Source organism: Octopus bimaculoides, chromosome 11 (genome assembly GCF_001194135.2).
Source record: "Octopus bimaculoides isolate UCB-OBI-ISO-001 chromosome 11, ASM119413v2, whole genome shotgun sequence".
Taxonomy (NCBI): domain Eukaryota; kingdom Metazoa; phylum Mollusca; class Cephalopoda; order Octopoda; family Octopodidae; genus Octopus; species Octopus bimaculoides.
This window is the reverse complement of record NC_068991.1, coordinates 33,086,026-33,100,835: the sequence shown is the minus strand read 5'-3', so window position 1 is coordinate 33,100,835 and position 14,810 is coordinate 33,086,026. Positions and strand designations below refer to the sequence as shown.

Genomic DNA, 14,810 nt, shown 5'->3' with positions numbered 1-14,810 from the left:
AAATGGAAAAACATAATCATTCAAGAAATCTTGTCTGCATTTAAGTGAGAAATGAAAACTATTGATTTATAAAATTTAATTTATATTCATTCACATTTCCCTACACATACATAAATATGCATATATATACATAAGTGTGTGAGTGTGATATATGTATATATATATATATATATATATATATATATATGTATATGTATACACACACAGAGACAGAATAATAATAATAATAATAATAATAATAATAATAATAATAATAATAATAATAGGTCTGCATGATTTGCTCTGACATGACATGGCATCATCTACATTGAATTCTCAACCATGGACAAGTCAAAGTAATTCAGGGATTCCAAGTCAATGGAAAGTTTGTGTTGTCTGCAAAAAAACTGGACATTTCAAGTCTCCAAAGGAGTTCTGTTATCACCTGCGGAGTTTTCATTGTTCCAAAGAAGGTGGATCTTACGTTTGTCGATATGGTGTAAATGAGGTGTGCCCTTCCTTACCCCTAGAAGGTGTAAGTGACAAAGATTATGAAGATCATGTTGTCCGGGACCATGTCTATGCTGGATCAGGTATGTGTGTTATGTACTGTATTACAGGTGAAATTTTGTTACAATGAAATTCATGAGATATTAAAAAAAATAAATAATTTTTTGTTGTAATGAAAAGTTTGTTATAATGAGATTGCCGAAAAATCAAAAGACATTTTGTTCTTTTCCCATGAACAAAAAATATGCAAATTTCAGTGGTCTTGTCTGTAAAGAATCAGTATTAATTTATGAAATGTTAGAAGAAAAGTGTTCCAAACATAACTGTTTCACTTTCCTTAACGGAATCAGAGTTTTTCCCCTTTTGTTTTCAATTTTCTATCTGTGAACATTTGTGAGAATGAAAGTGTTCCAGATGTGACTATCTTGTATTTTTTTTTTTTATGGAATACTGAGAGATTTTCTTTTCTTTCTAGTTCCCCAATTGTGACCAACCTATCTATTTTATGGAATCAGAGGTTCCGATTGTAATCATACCAATCATTCCATCTCAAATTCAAATTCTAACTTCGAGACAATATAAAAGAAAATTAATAAGACAATGATATGAAAAAAATCAATTAGAGAACAATATAAATAAAGAAAAAAATCATATACAGTCTATTCATCTGACATTTTCCAAGTATTTGGTAGTTCACTACCATTGGTTCTAATGTATCTTTTTGAATTGTACTATTCTATGTAGTTTTATAAATGGGAACAGAAGTCTCTTTTGTGATTCTTCATAAAATACATCATCATCATCATTGTTTAACGTCCATCTTCCATGTTAGCATGGGTGGGATGGTACCATAAGAGTTGGCCAGGCTGAGGCCTGCACCAGACTTCTGTGACTGTTTTGGCAAGATTTTTACAACTGGATGCCCTTCTTAACATCAACCATTCAGCAGAGTGGACTTTGTGCTTTTTACATGGCACAAGCACAGGTGAGGTCAGTTTTGGCAAGGTTTTTACTGCTGGGTGCCCCTCTGAACACCAACCACTTTACAGTGTGGATTGGGTGCTTTGAAGTGGCATCTGCACTGACCGGGTCACCAAGTACTTGCAACACATAAAATAAAGAAAAAACTTTTAAGAGGAGGATAGGCATTGGAAGAGGTGATGATAAAAAGGTTATAGTGAGACAAATACAGGTGTCTTGCAGTAGAGAAAGTACGAGGTTACCCAGCCAGAGAAAGAAAGAAAGATCAGGAATGAAGACAGAAACAGGTGTGCTACTGCAAAGAAAATACACAGTTGCCCAACCTGAGGGAAGTGCAGGAGAAAGAGAGAGAGAGAGAGTGGGAGACAGCCGGATAAAGATGGTGGCAAAATGCTGGGCATATTCACAAAGAACAGGGATCAGAATATAAATGAGATAGTTGAGTAAAGGAAGAGAGAGAGAGAGATGGTGGCAAATGCTAGTGTGTATCCTTGAGGTTCAAATGCCATAATATAAGTGGCAGGATATTATGATTAATGAGTGCAAGTAGGTAGTGAAAGACCTGGGTATATATAGAGTTGGAGAGGCTACTGGATAGCAATGATACAGAGGAACAAGGGTGTGAGGACATGATTGTGGGGTGAGAGCTAGGCATAGTGTATGAGGGAGGGAATATGAGAAAGCGATGTGGATTGGTTTGTAGGGGTAGAGTGAGGGAAAAGTAGAGTGAGACAGGACATGCGTGTAGAATGCACAGAGCAATGATACAGTGGCACAGGGCTAAGAGGACAGGATTGGGGAATGGGAGGTAATCATAGTACATGAAGCGGAAATGTGAGGAGGAGAAGAGATGTAGTTTATAGAAGAGATGTAGTTTGGTTTGTTGTGGTAGAGTGTGTGAAAAAATTTCTTGTTAAGTGTGGGTGTGACACACAGTGCTTCTAGAGCTCAGTTTTGCTGATGTGGGCAGGTCTTCTCAAGAACTTCATCACGAGACTTTTCACTCTGAGAGAGAGTCCTTTTGTTGCCAACAGAGGTAATAGCTCTCTGAACTTCCTCCACCCAATTCTTATTCTAGGAACAATACTTTCAGAGCATCCTCCACCATTGCTAATTTGGTCGCCTAGGTAACAGAAACTACCTACAACCTCAAGAGAACCTCCTGGCTATTTGAGAGAATCTAATTCCTGTGTGCTCTAAGTGCTTATTGTTCCTGCACATCTTTTACATACAAGGACTACTTTATTTGTTGATCTACCTGTGATACCAATACACCTCTTATGTGTCTATAGTTTACACTGGGTGCAGCGAATGGAATTTCTTCCAACTCCTTCCCTACATATGGAGCAAGGCCATTTACCTGATGGAAAGAAAGCTTTATCTTCTTTCTTACTAACAACCACTTTTGTCTTAGCTAGGTTAACTTTAAGGTCCTTTGATTTCAGGTTTTGTTTTCATACCTGGAATTTCTTCTCCAATTCTGCTGAAGATTTTGCAATAAGAACAAGGTCATCAGCATATAGTTTTTCCCACGGGCGCCCAGTTTTGAATTCCTCTGTTATGGTCTGGAGGGCTATAATGAATAAGTGGGGGCTGAGAACTAAGCCCTGGTGAACTCCTACCTGAATGCTAGCTCTAACAAACCACTCCTCTACTCCCAACTTCCTTAGAGACCACCATATAACAGAGTGGGGAACTCTCGAAAGCTTTCTCCAGGTTGATGAAGGCTAAGCACAATGGCTTACTTTTGGCCAAGTTGTTTTCCTGCAGCTGTCTCACTAGGAAGATGGCATCTGTGGTATTCTTCCTGGGTACAAAACCAAACTGCCTCTCATCTAGTTTAATTCTATTTCTAATCAATTGAGCTATAACACTCTCAGTAATTTATTATTTTAAATTGTATTTATTATTTTAAATTATATCATACTATTATAATGCATATTAGATAGTTTTATCATGTATTAAATTTGAAGGGGTGGTCAAGGATGGAACACATTCATTATTACTAATATGAAAAATCATCATCTAATGTCCATCTTCCATGCGGGTATGGGTTGGATGGTTTGACAGGAGCTGGCATGAATGAGAACTGCACCTGGCTCTGTTGTCTGCTTTGGCATGGTTTCTACCGCTTGATTCCCTTCCTAAAACCAACCACTTTACAGAGTGTACTGGGTGCTTTTTATGTGGCACCAGCACCAGTGGGATCATCAAATAACTTAAAAAACAAAAATCTCTTGGCTAGGAGAGGGAGTGGTACTGAGGGAGGTGGCTTTGTGCCAATTGAGAGGTTAAATTGATGTAGAGAAATAAAGATAAGTGTCTTACTATATAGGAGATACTTGACTACTCCAGTAGAAAAAGAAAGGAGAGGAAGGAAAGATAGAGTTAGAGAGAAAAATATATATAGAGAGAGAGAAATAGATGGTGTTGGAGATGCATCGTGACACATCGGCAAAGTAAAGTGGAGGTGAATTTAAGTGTACAGAGGGGATAGTGAGGGTATGCCTTGTAAGAGGGTTATGTTTAGAGATGGTGGCTGTAGCAAATGATGGTGAGCAAAATTGGAGTGGCTGGCAGGGTGCTATGGTAAATATGTGAGGGTATGGAGTGTGTGGGTCAGCACATGAGAGAGAGTGGAAGACTGCACTGGGTGGCGATAATGGGTGGGGGAAGATGGATTGTGAGAGTTTTGACACGGGAAAGATTGTGTGTGGGGGAGGGCATTGCTGTAAAGAACATGTCTGTATGTATGGCCATGTCTTTACTTAGCTTGATGTGTTTTCTCAAGCACAGCAAATTGCCAGATGTCTTGGTCCCTTGTCATTTCCTCTGTGAGGTTCAACATTTGAAGATCATTTCTCACCACTTTGTCTCCTGTCTTTCTGGTTTACCTCTTCCACAGGTTCCCTCTCCAGCACTCCTTTATGTAGCTGTCCTCATTCATATGCATCACATGGCCATACCAGCACAGTTTCCTCTCTTGCACACTACATCTGATACCTCTTATACCCAATTTTTCTCTTAAAATATTTACATTTTATCATGCATGCACACAGACATTGCATATCCAGCAGAGTATGCTGGCTTCATTTCTTTCAAGCCATTACATGTCCTGTGTAATCGCAATCTATATTTTGCTGCCATGTAGCATAGCTGTCTGTGCACAGCCATCATGCAGTCTGCCTTTTACTCCAATAAAGATAATAACTCACTGAGTTTTGCCAAGCTGGTTCTTATTCTAGCAACTACACTTTTAGAGCATCCTCCTCCACCAGTAACTTGGTTGCCTAGATAACAGAAGCTATCTACTCCCCCAAAGATTCTCTCCCTTGGACATTTGAGAAAAATCTATTTTCTGTACATTCTTAGTGTACATTCCTGTACATTCTTGTAACTGCACACCTGCCACACGCAAAGATTACTTTCTTTGTTAACCTTCCTGTCTTACCACTGTACCACTGCACCTCTTATGTGTCTGTAGCTTGCACTGGGTACACTGTATGTAATTTCTACCTACACCTTTTTTATGTATTGAGCAGGGCCATCTCCCTGAAGGAATTAGTAATTTGTCTGCTTTCCTATTTACTAGTACTTTGGTCTTTGCTAGATTTACTCTAAGGCCCTTTGATTCCAGTCCTTGCTGCTACATCTGAAATTGCTTCTCTAATTCTAGTAGTGATTGAACTGTAAGAACAAGGTAATCAGCATAGAAGAGCTCCCAAATACAGCCATTTTTAAATTCCTCTGTTATGGCTTGGAGGACTGATAAACAAGAGGGTACTGAGAACTGTTCCTCCTACCTATACACCAAATTCACTGCTATATTCATTGCCAACTTTTACTTTACTGACAGCATCCCTATACACAACTTATATGACTCTCATCAACAACTTCTCTATCCTTAGCTTCTTCAGTGAATATCAGATGATGGAGAAAGGGATCCTATTAAAGGCTTTCTCCATGTCAACAAAAATCAAGTACAGAGGTTTATTTTTTGCTAAATGCTTCTCCTGCACTTGTCTTTCTAGGAAAATAGCATCAGTAGTGCTTCCCCCTTGCACTACATGAAACTGCATCTCATCTAGGCTAACTATCTTCCTACTCAGCAATTTGATATCTCTGTAAATTATTCCTGTTTGAAGTGTCACTGACTTTTGTAGCAGTTAGGCTGGTCACAGTTGGAAAATAGAAAAGAAAAACCTCTAATTTCATTAAAAAGATTATTGATCTGACTATTGAAATTTGCTTATTTTTAAGTACATGTAAATTGAACTGATTTATTTGGATTGGACAATATGGTCTAAATGATTTCTGTTTGGTCATTAAAGTATACTAATAAATGAAAACGGAAAACTTTGTATTTAGTACTGAATGTTAATACGTTGTTAAAATGACCGATTAAACATTTCCATTATCCATGCCAATATTGTTATTTGTTTGTCTGAAATCACAGGTCTGTTGTTTCATATTTATTACCTCTGCCTTAGTGAAGGTGGAAGTATTGTTTTCAGTCGTGTTTGTTTGTCCATGGACAAGATATCTCAAGAACTGCTGGATGTGTTTGGATGAAACTTTCAAGGATGTTTGGGCCTTGCGACTGGCACGAACTGATTAGATTTTGGGATCAATCCACTACTGGACAAAAATTCTGGATTATTTTTCCGTTTTTTTTTACTTAATTTTTAGTTTTCTCACTTGTGAGAGCAGTCGTTTATTTCAGATGTTCTCATTTTAAAAATCATCTCCGGCTAATTGTTGAGCGGATGTTGGTGCTGCCTTGGTGGAGGTTTGAGCTCTCTGAGTACTCTTGTTTATTTATTTAATTTATTTGTAAGAAGGAATTTTGACTGCTATGGATTTGGTTTAGTTTTGTCCTGAATGTTCATTATAACAAGATTTGTTCAATTGTGTTTTTTTAGATGTTGTAGCCTGAGAGTAGGTGAGGTAAAAAATTAAACAAATTTAAAGCTTTTGATGAAAGTTAGTGTAGTAGAAGTAAAGAACATGTTGCATGTAAATTTTAAGTTTGAAATTTTTATTCAGCCCCCATTCAATGGTTTCAATATTTCTTCCATATTACATTCACTTATTTCAACAATGTTTTATTCTTGAACAGAAAGCTTATGTTTCTAATTGAATTAAGTTGCTTTAGGTTATGAATTAGATTTTTAATTCCTTACCCAAAGATGTTCTTGATTTTTTTGTATAGTACTATCATCATCATCATCATTCAATGTTCATTTTTCATGCTGGCATGGGTTAGATGGTTTAACTGGAGATAGTAGGTTAGAGAGTTGCACCAGGCTCCGGTCTGTTTTGGCTTGGTTTCTGCAGCTGAATGTCCTTCCTTTATACCAACCACTCCACGGAGTGTACTGAGGCCTTTTATATGCCACTGGTATGGGTGCCTTTCATGCATCACTGGTACTGATGCCTTTCACATGTCACTGGCACTAGCATGACCACGATTTCACTTAACTGATGTGTCTTCTCAAGTACAGCAATTCACCAGAAGTTTTGGTCACTTATCATTGCCTCCATGAGGCTCACGTTTCACCACCTGAAGGTCACATTTCACCATATCGTCCCATGTCTTCTTGGTTCTACCTCTTCCACAAGTTCCTTCCACAATTATGCAGCTGTCCTCGTTCATATGCATCACGTAACCATACTAGCACTGTCTTCTCTCTTGCTCACATCTGATGCCACTTATATCCAATTTTTCTCTGAAAACACGTACACTCTGTTGTATGTGCACACTGACATTTGCACTTCCAGCGAAGCATACTAGCTTCTTTCCTTTCAAGCTTTTGCATGTCCTCTGCATTTGCACACAGGCTTCACTCTGGTGGTAGAAGCTCTCTGAACTTTGCCCAGCCTGTTCTTATTCTAGCAGCTATGCTCTCAGAGCATTCTTCTCCACTGCTAACTTGGTCATCTAGGTAACAGAAGCTATCTATTACTTTTACATATCCCCTTGGGCATTTGATGAAGTCTATTTTCTGTACATTCCTCATGTTTATTGTACCTGCACATCTGCCACACACACATGGATTGTCACTGTTAATTTTCTTCCGATATTGCTGCACCTCTTATGTGTCCATAACTTGCATTGGGTACACTGTATGGTGTTTCTACCTACATGTTTTCTATATATTGAGCAGGGCCATCACCCTGAAGGGATTTGTAATTTTCTGTTTTCCTATTTACCAGTACTTTGGTCTTTGCTAAATTAGCTCTAATTATAAATTAACTTTCATGGTTAATTTCTTTTACATCCTATTACTTCTTAATATTTGTGTGTATGTGTGTGTGTGTGTGTGTGTGTGTGTGTGTACACCTCTGTCTCTGTGTGTGCATGTTTGAGTGTAAATGTATATGCATTTGTGTGACTGTATGTGCATCTGTTATGTATGGATGTGTCTTCATATGTGTCTTTGTGTGTATGAGTGTGTGGAGTGTGTATATATGGTCATGTTTCCATCTTTTGTGTTTGTGTGTGTGCTTGTCTGTCCGTATTGCCTATGTACCTATCTATCTACTTACCTATGTATCTATCTGTTTACCTACCTATGTGTATGTATATATATATATATATATATATATATATATATATATATATATATATATATATATATATATATATTTGCCTACATAACAGCCTACTAGCAAATGTACCTATGTATGTATAGTCTGTGGGTATTAGTGTATCACAGTGTTCTAGTGCGGGAGACGTTTCATTTATGAGGACGTACTCTTATATTTGTGTGAGTGATGGGTCCTTTGGGTGCTTGGATAAAATGTGAATGTCAAGTTGGTCTAGTGTGCCTCGATGTTGGTCTTTGGTATGTTGCTAGATTATGGAGGACTGTTTTTTGTTATCATGTTGACTCAAGTGTACATTTATACTCTCTGTAATACTTCTAGATGTTTCTTCTACGTATGCTGTGTTCTTGTCTTTACAAGCACCATCTATGCACCTTATGCTATAGACCAGTGGTTCCCAAACTATGAGTCGCGACCCATCAGTGGGTCGCGAATGGAATCCTAGTGGGTCACAAAAAGTTATAAAATTACGCATTAGCTTTGATTAACTGTTGTCTATTGAGATAGTTCAAGACTCATGTTTTAAATACCAGACTGGTTGTTTTATCAAGCAGTAGGCTTTTTTAAATCTATTATTGAGCGTAGCAAGAAACAGGCTCATCCTTCTTACAGGCCTCAGTGAAAATGTAATCTGAAATAAATTTGTTTCTTTCATTAATGTTTTTACCCAGTAGAGTTAAGTGGGTCACCATAAACTGGTGTCGTAAATAGTGGGTCGCGTCTCTAAAAAGTTTGGGAACCACTGCTATAGACTGTATTTCTAGTTCTACAGTTAATGCCAGGGCTAATCTTACCACACAGTTCTCATTAATGCATGTGGTATTTTTGAAGGGGTACATCCTACATGCAATCTCATGGAGCTCCTTGCCTTTTCAGCGATCTTAATGCTGAGTTTGGTCTCCTTCAGAGTTTTCCTAAATCTACAGGCTAGTTCCCCATGGGGTGTGGCCACTACAAACATCACTCCTTGATATTTGTCAACCCTGTACCATGTGTTCACTCTGCTTTGTCACAAACTCTCTGTATAATATTCCAGTCTTTACTTCTGTATCTATGGTGAGTACCATTGGCTTCATTACATATAATGCTAACCTCTTTCTAGCTCCTCTGTATACACGAGTTCCATCTTTCTGGTCATATCCAGAGAATTGCATGCAGTGCATGAAGTTCTGTACATGTTTCCTTGTTTCATAGGGTTCACATAGGAAGGGGCCACATTATTCATTATCCTAAGTCTGCTATCAGTATGTTGATTTGAAAATGAATATTGTGTGACAAAGCTGAGTTCTTGTGGGCAACATATATAGAAGCTGTGGGTTTTGTGGAGCTTTACTCTGTTGTTTACAGTTTCTAACCAAAGTTCAGTTTCAAGGACAGGGAGTCTCTTGTTAGGGTGCCTAGTCGGGGTAATGTATAGTTACCTTGATACTTTCGTGGATGGAGTTAGCTATGTGCTGGATCCTCTCCATTATGCTTCTCTCGGTTTCTACACTGCATTTACTAGGGTTTGTCCTAACTTGAATCTTGATGTTATTTACATACCTACAGGAAAGCAATACAGTTGTGGATTGTTCAGCTAGGGATTGTTTATGTTTTCTGTCCCACCAGGTCATGAAGAGGCCAGCCACACCAACACCAATGACTGCACATTGAACTTGCATGTATAGTTTCCTGTCAAACTTCAATATGTGGTTCTTCAAGGTGGTTCTTATGCTAGCTCTTATAGCATGTGCAATCATTCTTTTTACCTGATTGTTGTTCTCAGAGTCCTGGGTGGGGGTATGGTCCAGTCACTCCAGTACTCTGGTGCTTTTCTTCACTGCCAAAACAATTGTGGGTGGTCTTCCTCTCTCTGACCTGGTGGGGCAGAATCTACTTAGGTCATGGTTGTCTAGGTAGTTACGGTTATTTATAGCTTAGTGTAAGGAGGAGGCCCAGTTCCCTTGTTTTGACTTTGCGAAACTCTACTTCACTCTCACAGATAATCTCAATGCATTTTTCACAGCAAAATATATGTCTGTAGATGAGTAGAGTGAAACCACATCCATACTACTCATTACACAACCTGCGAGGTCATTGCAGTGGTTACTGTTGTGATTTTATGTAATTATATAGATTGTAGAAAGGCTTTCCGATGTATTTTATAGCTGTTTGATTACCTAAAATAGCGAGAATTTGGACCTGTTTCTTCTAACTTTGTGCATTTAAATTATAATAAAGTGTTATCAGAATATTAAATGGAAAGTAAAAATGAGTGAATTCAATATTAATCAGGTGAATATATTGGTTTATTTGTTTAAATATGTAGACTCTTTTCTTTAAGTGTTTGGACTTGTGCTGGATATTAATAGTGTATATTTGTATCTTACTGAACAAGTATAAATTAAAGTGTGTATATCATAAACAGGAGACAAAAACTAAAAATACTGTACAGATGCATTTATTGTCCCTTACCATCCCCTTTTGTCGGTTATGAAGACGAGTGTTTCAAAAGTTTCATAAAACACTCAGAGCTGGTTGAATTGTAAGCAAATAAAAGCCTAAGTTCACTGCTTTCTTTTTCGAACTGTTGGTATAACTTCAGTTGCAACTACTGATTCTATGGAGGAGGCCCTCCATGCTCACACAGACATCTGGGGACATTTCAGTGAAAGGAAGTAGGATAGCCTATATTAGCTGGAGATATTCACTCTACAAACTGGGCTGGTTGGTGATCTCATAACAGGGTTTACATGGGGTTTATGGTCCTTTCGTAACCTGTACAGCATACGAACATTGTTGTTGAATGCTTGGAAATTTTGTGCAGTCTATTTCCTGGATTGGAGTATGTTGCACCATATTCCCATGTGTGCATTGAGAAGTTTTTCCACTCTTTCATGATCCTGTGGTGCAACCTCTCTCATGCTACTGATGCGTTGTTGCATGGTCTGGATATAGTTCTGTGGACTGTCTATTACAATCTGCCAGACTTGTCTGTAGGGAGGCACACTAATTCCCTGTTCTTAATTTGCTGTTTCAGTTTTTGTAAGCCTTTGGCGACTGTTGAACTGAGTTGGTGGGTCTCCCTTTCATGTTTTTTAGTGGTTTTGTTATATCAGTCTAAGATGTGTCAGAGTCTATTTCTAGCTAAAGAAATTTTTGTCTCTGTCTCACTGTCAGTCTGTAGCGGGATACATACCCTTTTATTGAGGGGTAAGTCTGTTGGGTAGATCCTCGTCATGTTGTATGATTTGTTGTTGGGGTTATAGAAGACAAATTCTAGGGTGCTACCTGTGTTACTATTGTTGTAGTTGTTGTTACTCTTGCTGGCGTTGTTGCTGCTGCTGTTGTGTTCATTGTTGATGTTGTTATTACTGTTGTTGTTGTGGGTGTTGAAGGTGGTGCTGGTGGCGGTATGGGTAATGTTGTGGTTGGTATTGTTGTTTGTGTGTGGGGTATTGTGGTTATCATTGTTGTTATTGTCATTGTTGTGGTGATTACCCTGCGCATGTAAGTGAAAGCAGGGTATTGTAATCACTTGTCTTTGTCTGTTTGTGTGTTTGCAGAATTACTGAAAAATGGCTGAATGCATTTTCACCACATTTGAGAGAAATACTCATCTGGTGAGTGGCTCAAAATGAACCAAAAAACCAAACTTACAAATTTCCTGATAAGCAAGTGGTCATATTATTTTGTTCACTTACTTTTTCATATGAATTGACCCATATCTGCGTGTGTATAGATCATAGTGTACTTATGCGCATAAACATGTGTGCATACATAAATACATATGCGACTGTGTGTGTGTACATGTGTGTGTGTGTACAGTGATGGATTCGAGGGTTTCATTTATTTATGACATGATTTCTTAATTTCACCGGAGTATAAATGGTGATACTTTAAAAAAAAATAAAATTGAACTTAAAAATTTCCCGATAAGCAAGTGGTCATATTATCTTCTTCACTTTCCTTTTCATATGAGTCAACCCTCATCTACATGTGTATAGATCATGGTGTGCATACATAACTACATACATAGATATGCAACTGTGTGTGTGCGTGTGTATACACTGATGGATTCGAGGGTTTTGTTTATTTACAAGTTGATTTCTTAATTTCACTGGAGTATAAATAACTATAATGGTGATACTTAAAAAAAAAAAAAATTAATTCAGTTTAATTTAAAAAGCATGGGTAAACAATGCATTGTAAGCCACACTATAATTTGCGAAGAAGTTATCTGCATGCAGGGTATGCATTGCCCCACCAATGCCTTTTTTCCATTATCATTGCTAAAGTTGTTGTCATTTTGGATTTATATGTTTGTGTTGTTAATGGTTATCATTGTTGTTGTTATCACTATTGTTGTCATTAACATTTCTATTATTGTTGCTTTGGTTTTGTATGTTTGTGTTGTTGTATTGTCCTAATCTCCATTTTATTTTTAAGAATGTTGTTTTTCAATCTCAGACAGACAATTTTTCTGATCTTTTTTCTGTAGTGAATTTCAGTGGTAACTCTAAGGCATGCATTCATCCATAACTACAATAGCTGTACTGTGCTGTATATCCCAGGGGTGGAATTGTTGTTGCTAGTGGTAGTGGTGGTGGTGGTATTGTTTTTCGGCGCCCTGGCATTAAAGTTCTCTGATAGTTCACATTCTGACATGACGATCCTGTCAGTATTGTTTGGGTATCTGCGTTGATTCTTACCATGCTGAGATTGTTGCTGTTTCATCCTCTTGAGTTTGTTAAAGTGTTTGTTACAGGCATGGTTCACTCAGTGTATTTTTGTTATATGAGTGTCATGAATCTGTCTCTTTCATGTGGTGTTGTGGTGTTTTTCAGTTCATGCAGTAGGGTCCGCTTTCATTTCTGGTACTGGTTGATTTCTATGTATATTTTCTTTTTGATGTTTAGTAATATCATGCATTTTAGTTTTCTTGCTTGGTGTTCTGTGAGTCCTAGCCAATTGACAACCAAATTAACAGATTTTGTATATAGTCTGGAGGAGATGCATGCTTTAATGAAGTGGAGCTGTCGGGTAGCTATCTTAATTTTTAGACAGTAGAACACAGTGTCTTGCTAGCTTGGCTAGAGCTTATTCTACTTTGTTTTTGTAGCTGGTTTGCAAGATTCTTTATATGAATTTGTGTGTTGAAGTAAATTTTGTTGTGTCTGGGGAGAGTCATATTGTCTTAATGCCTCACACTCACCAGTTCGATTTCCACTTGTTTATCATTTATATATTTCTTTTTTCTTCCGAAATTTTTGCTGCTTTTGCAACCTTGTCAATGGATGTTGAATCGGTCCATTATTAGAGCTACATTCCTTTTGTCTATTTGTGCACATGTTTGCATCAGCATGCATGTGTGCTTGTGTACGTATGTATATATGTATATGTGTGTGTTTATGCATATATGTATGTATACATGTGTGTACATATGTATGTGTGTGTGTGTGTATATATATATATATATATATATATATATGTACATATGTATGGATGGATGTGTGTATGTATTCAGCATATTCATATGTTTGTATATTTGTATGAATGTGTGTGTACCTCTGTCTCCTTGTGTTTAAGTGTATCTATGTATATGGGTTTGTGTGACTATGTACGTGTGTCTGTTATGTGTGCATGTGTGTCTCCATATGTGTCTTTGTTTGCATGCATCTGTGTGGAGTGTGTATGGTCATGTGTTTCCATCTCTTTTTGTGTGTGTGTGTGGTAGAGTATGGAGGACTGTTTTTTGTCACCATTTTGTCTCAAGTGTACATGTATTCTCTCTGCAATATTCTTAGATGTCTCTCCAATGTATGTAGTGTTCTTGTCTCATAAGCAATTTTGGAAGAAAAAAATTATAAATAATAAATATTTAAAATATTGCCAAAAAAGAAAAAAGTTTTGTTTCCAAGAACCTGAAAAAAATTAGGCAACTACTATATCATGGTCACTATTAATTTGTGTAATTTGAAGCTGATTATCACCTCAGTTTCAAAGATATGACATTACAAATATAGCTACCATAAATCCTCGAGTATAATCCGCATTTTTTTCCCCAAATTTAAAGGTCAAAATCCCTAGTGCGTACTATATACAAGGTTAAAAATGAAAAATATTTTCTAAGTAATGTCCGAGTCTCTATTTGCTGTCCGGCAACGTTTATTCAGACGCATTTTGTGATGTCGGGCATGAAAATACCTTAAGCTAAGCCTTCAATGAAGTCATAAAAGAATCATCCATAACTTGCAGTAAGCAACATTTATTAATATAAAAGTATTCAGAACATGTAATAAAAAACAATTTTCAAATATATTTACATTCCCATATAACAGTTAAGAACATTACCATTATTGTATTACGCATGCGCGGAAGTGTTTGTTCGACTAGGTGCTGCTGGCTTAATTACGCACAAATTGCGCTAAATAGTTCATCCTGCTGTTTGTATTGGCAGTTTGCATAGTTACCATGGCAAACAATAAATATGTAATTAAATACCGGTATTAAATGTTTGAACTACTGTGGGTCTTTACTAGGGTTTTTTATAAGCGGGATTTAAACCTGTACATTAATCTTCAATAAAACATTTTATACATTACATGCCCATAAAATGCCTCATAGATCTTATTCAGCTATGTTTAAGCTTGAAGTTATATCATATGCTGAAGAGTATGGTAATAGGGCCGCTGAAAGAAAATTTGATGTTGATGAAAGCAATGTCAGGTTATGGAGAAGATATAAAGATG

The 14,810-nt window shown here is 37.2% G+C and overlaps 1 protein-coding gene across 1 annotated transcript in view; it reads left to right on the top strand.

Moving 5' to 3' along the window:
• The first annotated feature begins 6 nt into the window (after positions 1-6).
• The window catches only part of LOC106871767 (vacuolar protein sorting-associated protein 54), a 434,878-nt gene continuing 420,074 nt past the window's right edge, over positions 7-14,810 (top strand). The window contains exon 1 of the mRNA XM_052971965.1: positions 7-572. Coding sequence (XP_052827925.1) covers positions 293-572 — 280 coding nt within the window. The 5' untranslated portion in view covers positions 7-292. The remainder of the gene's footprint in view (positions 573-14,810) is intronic.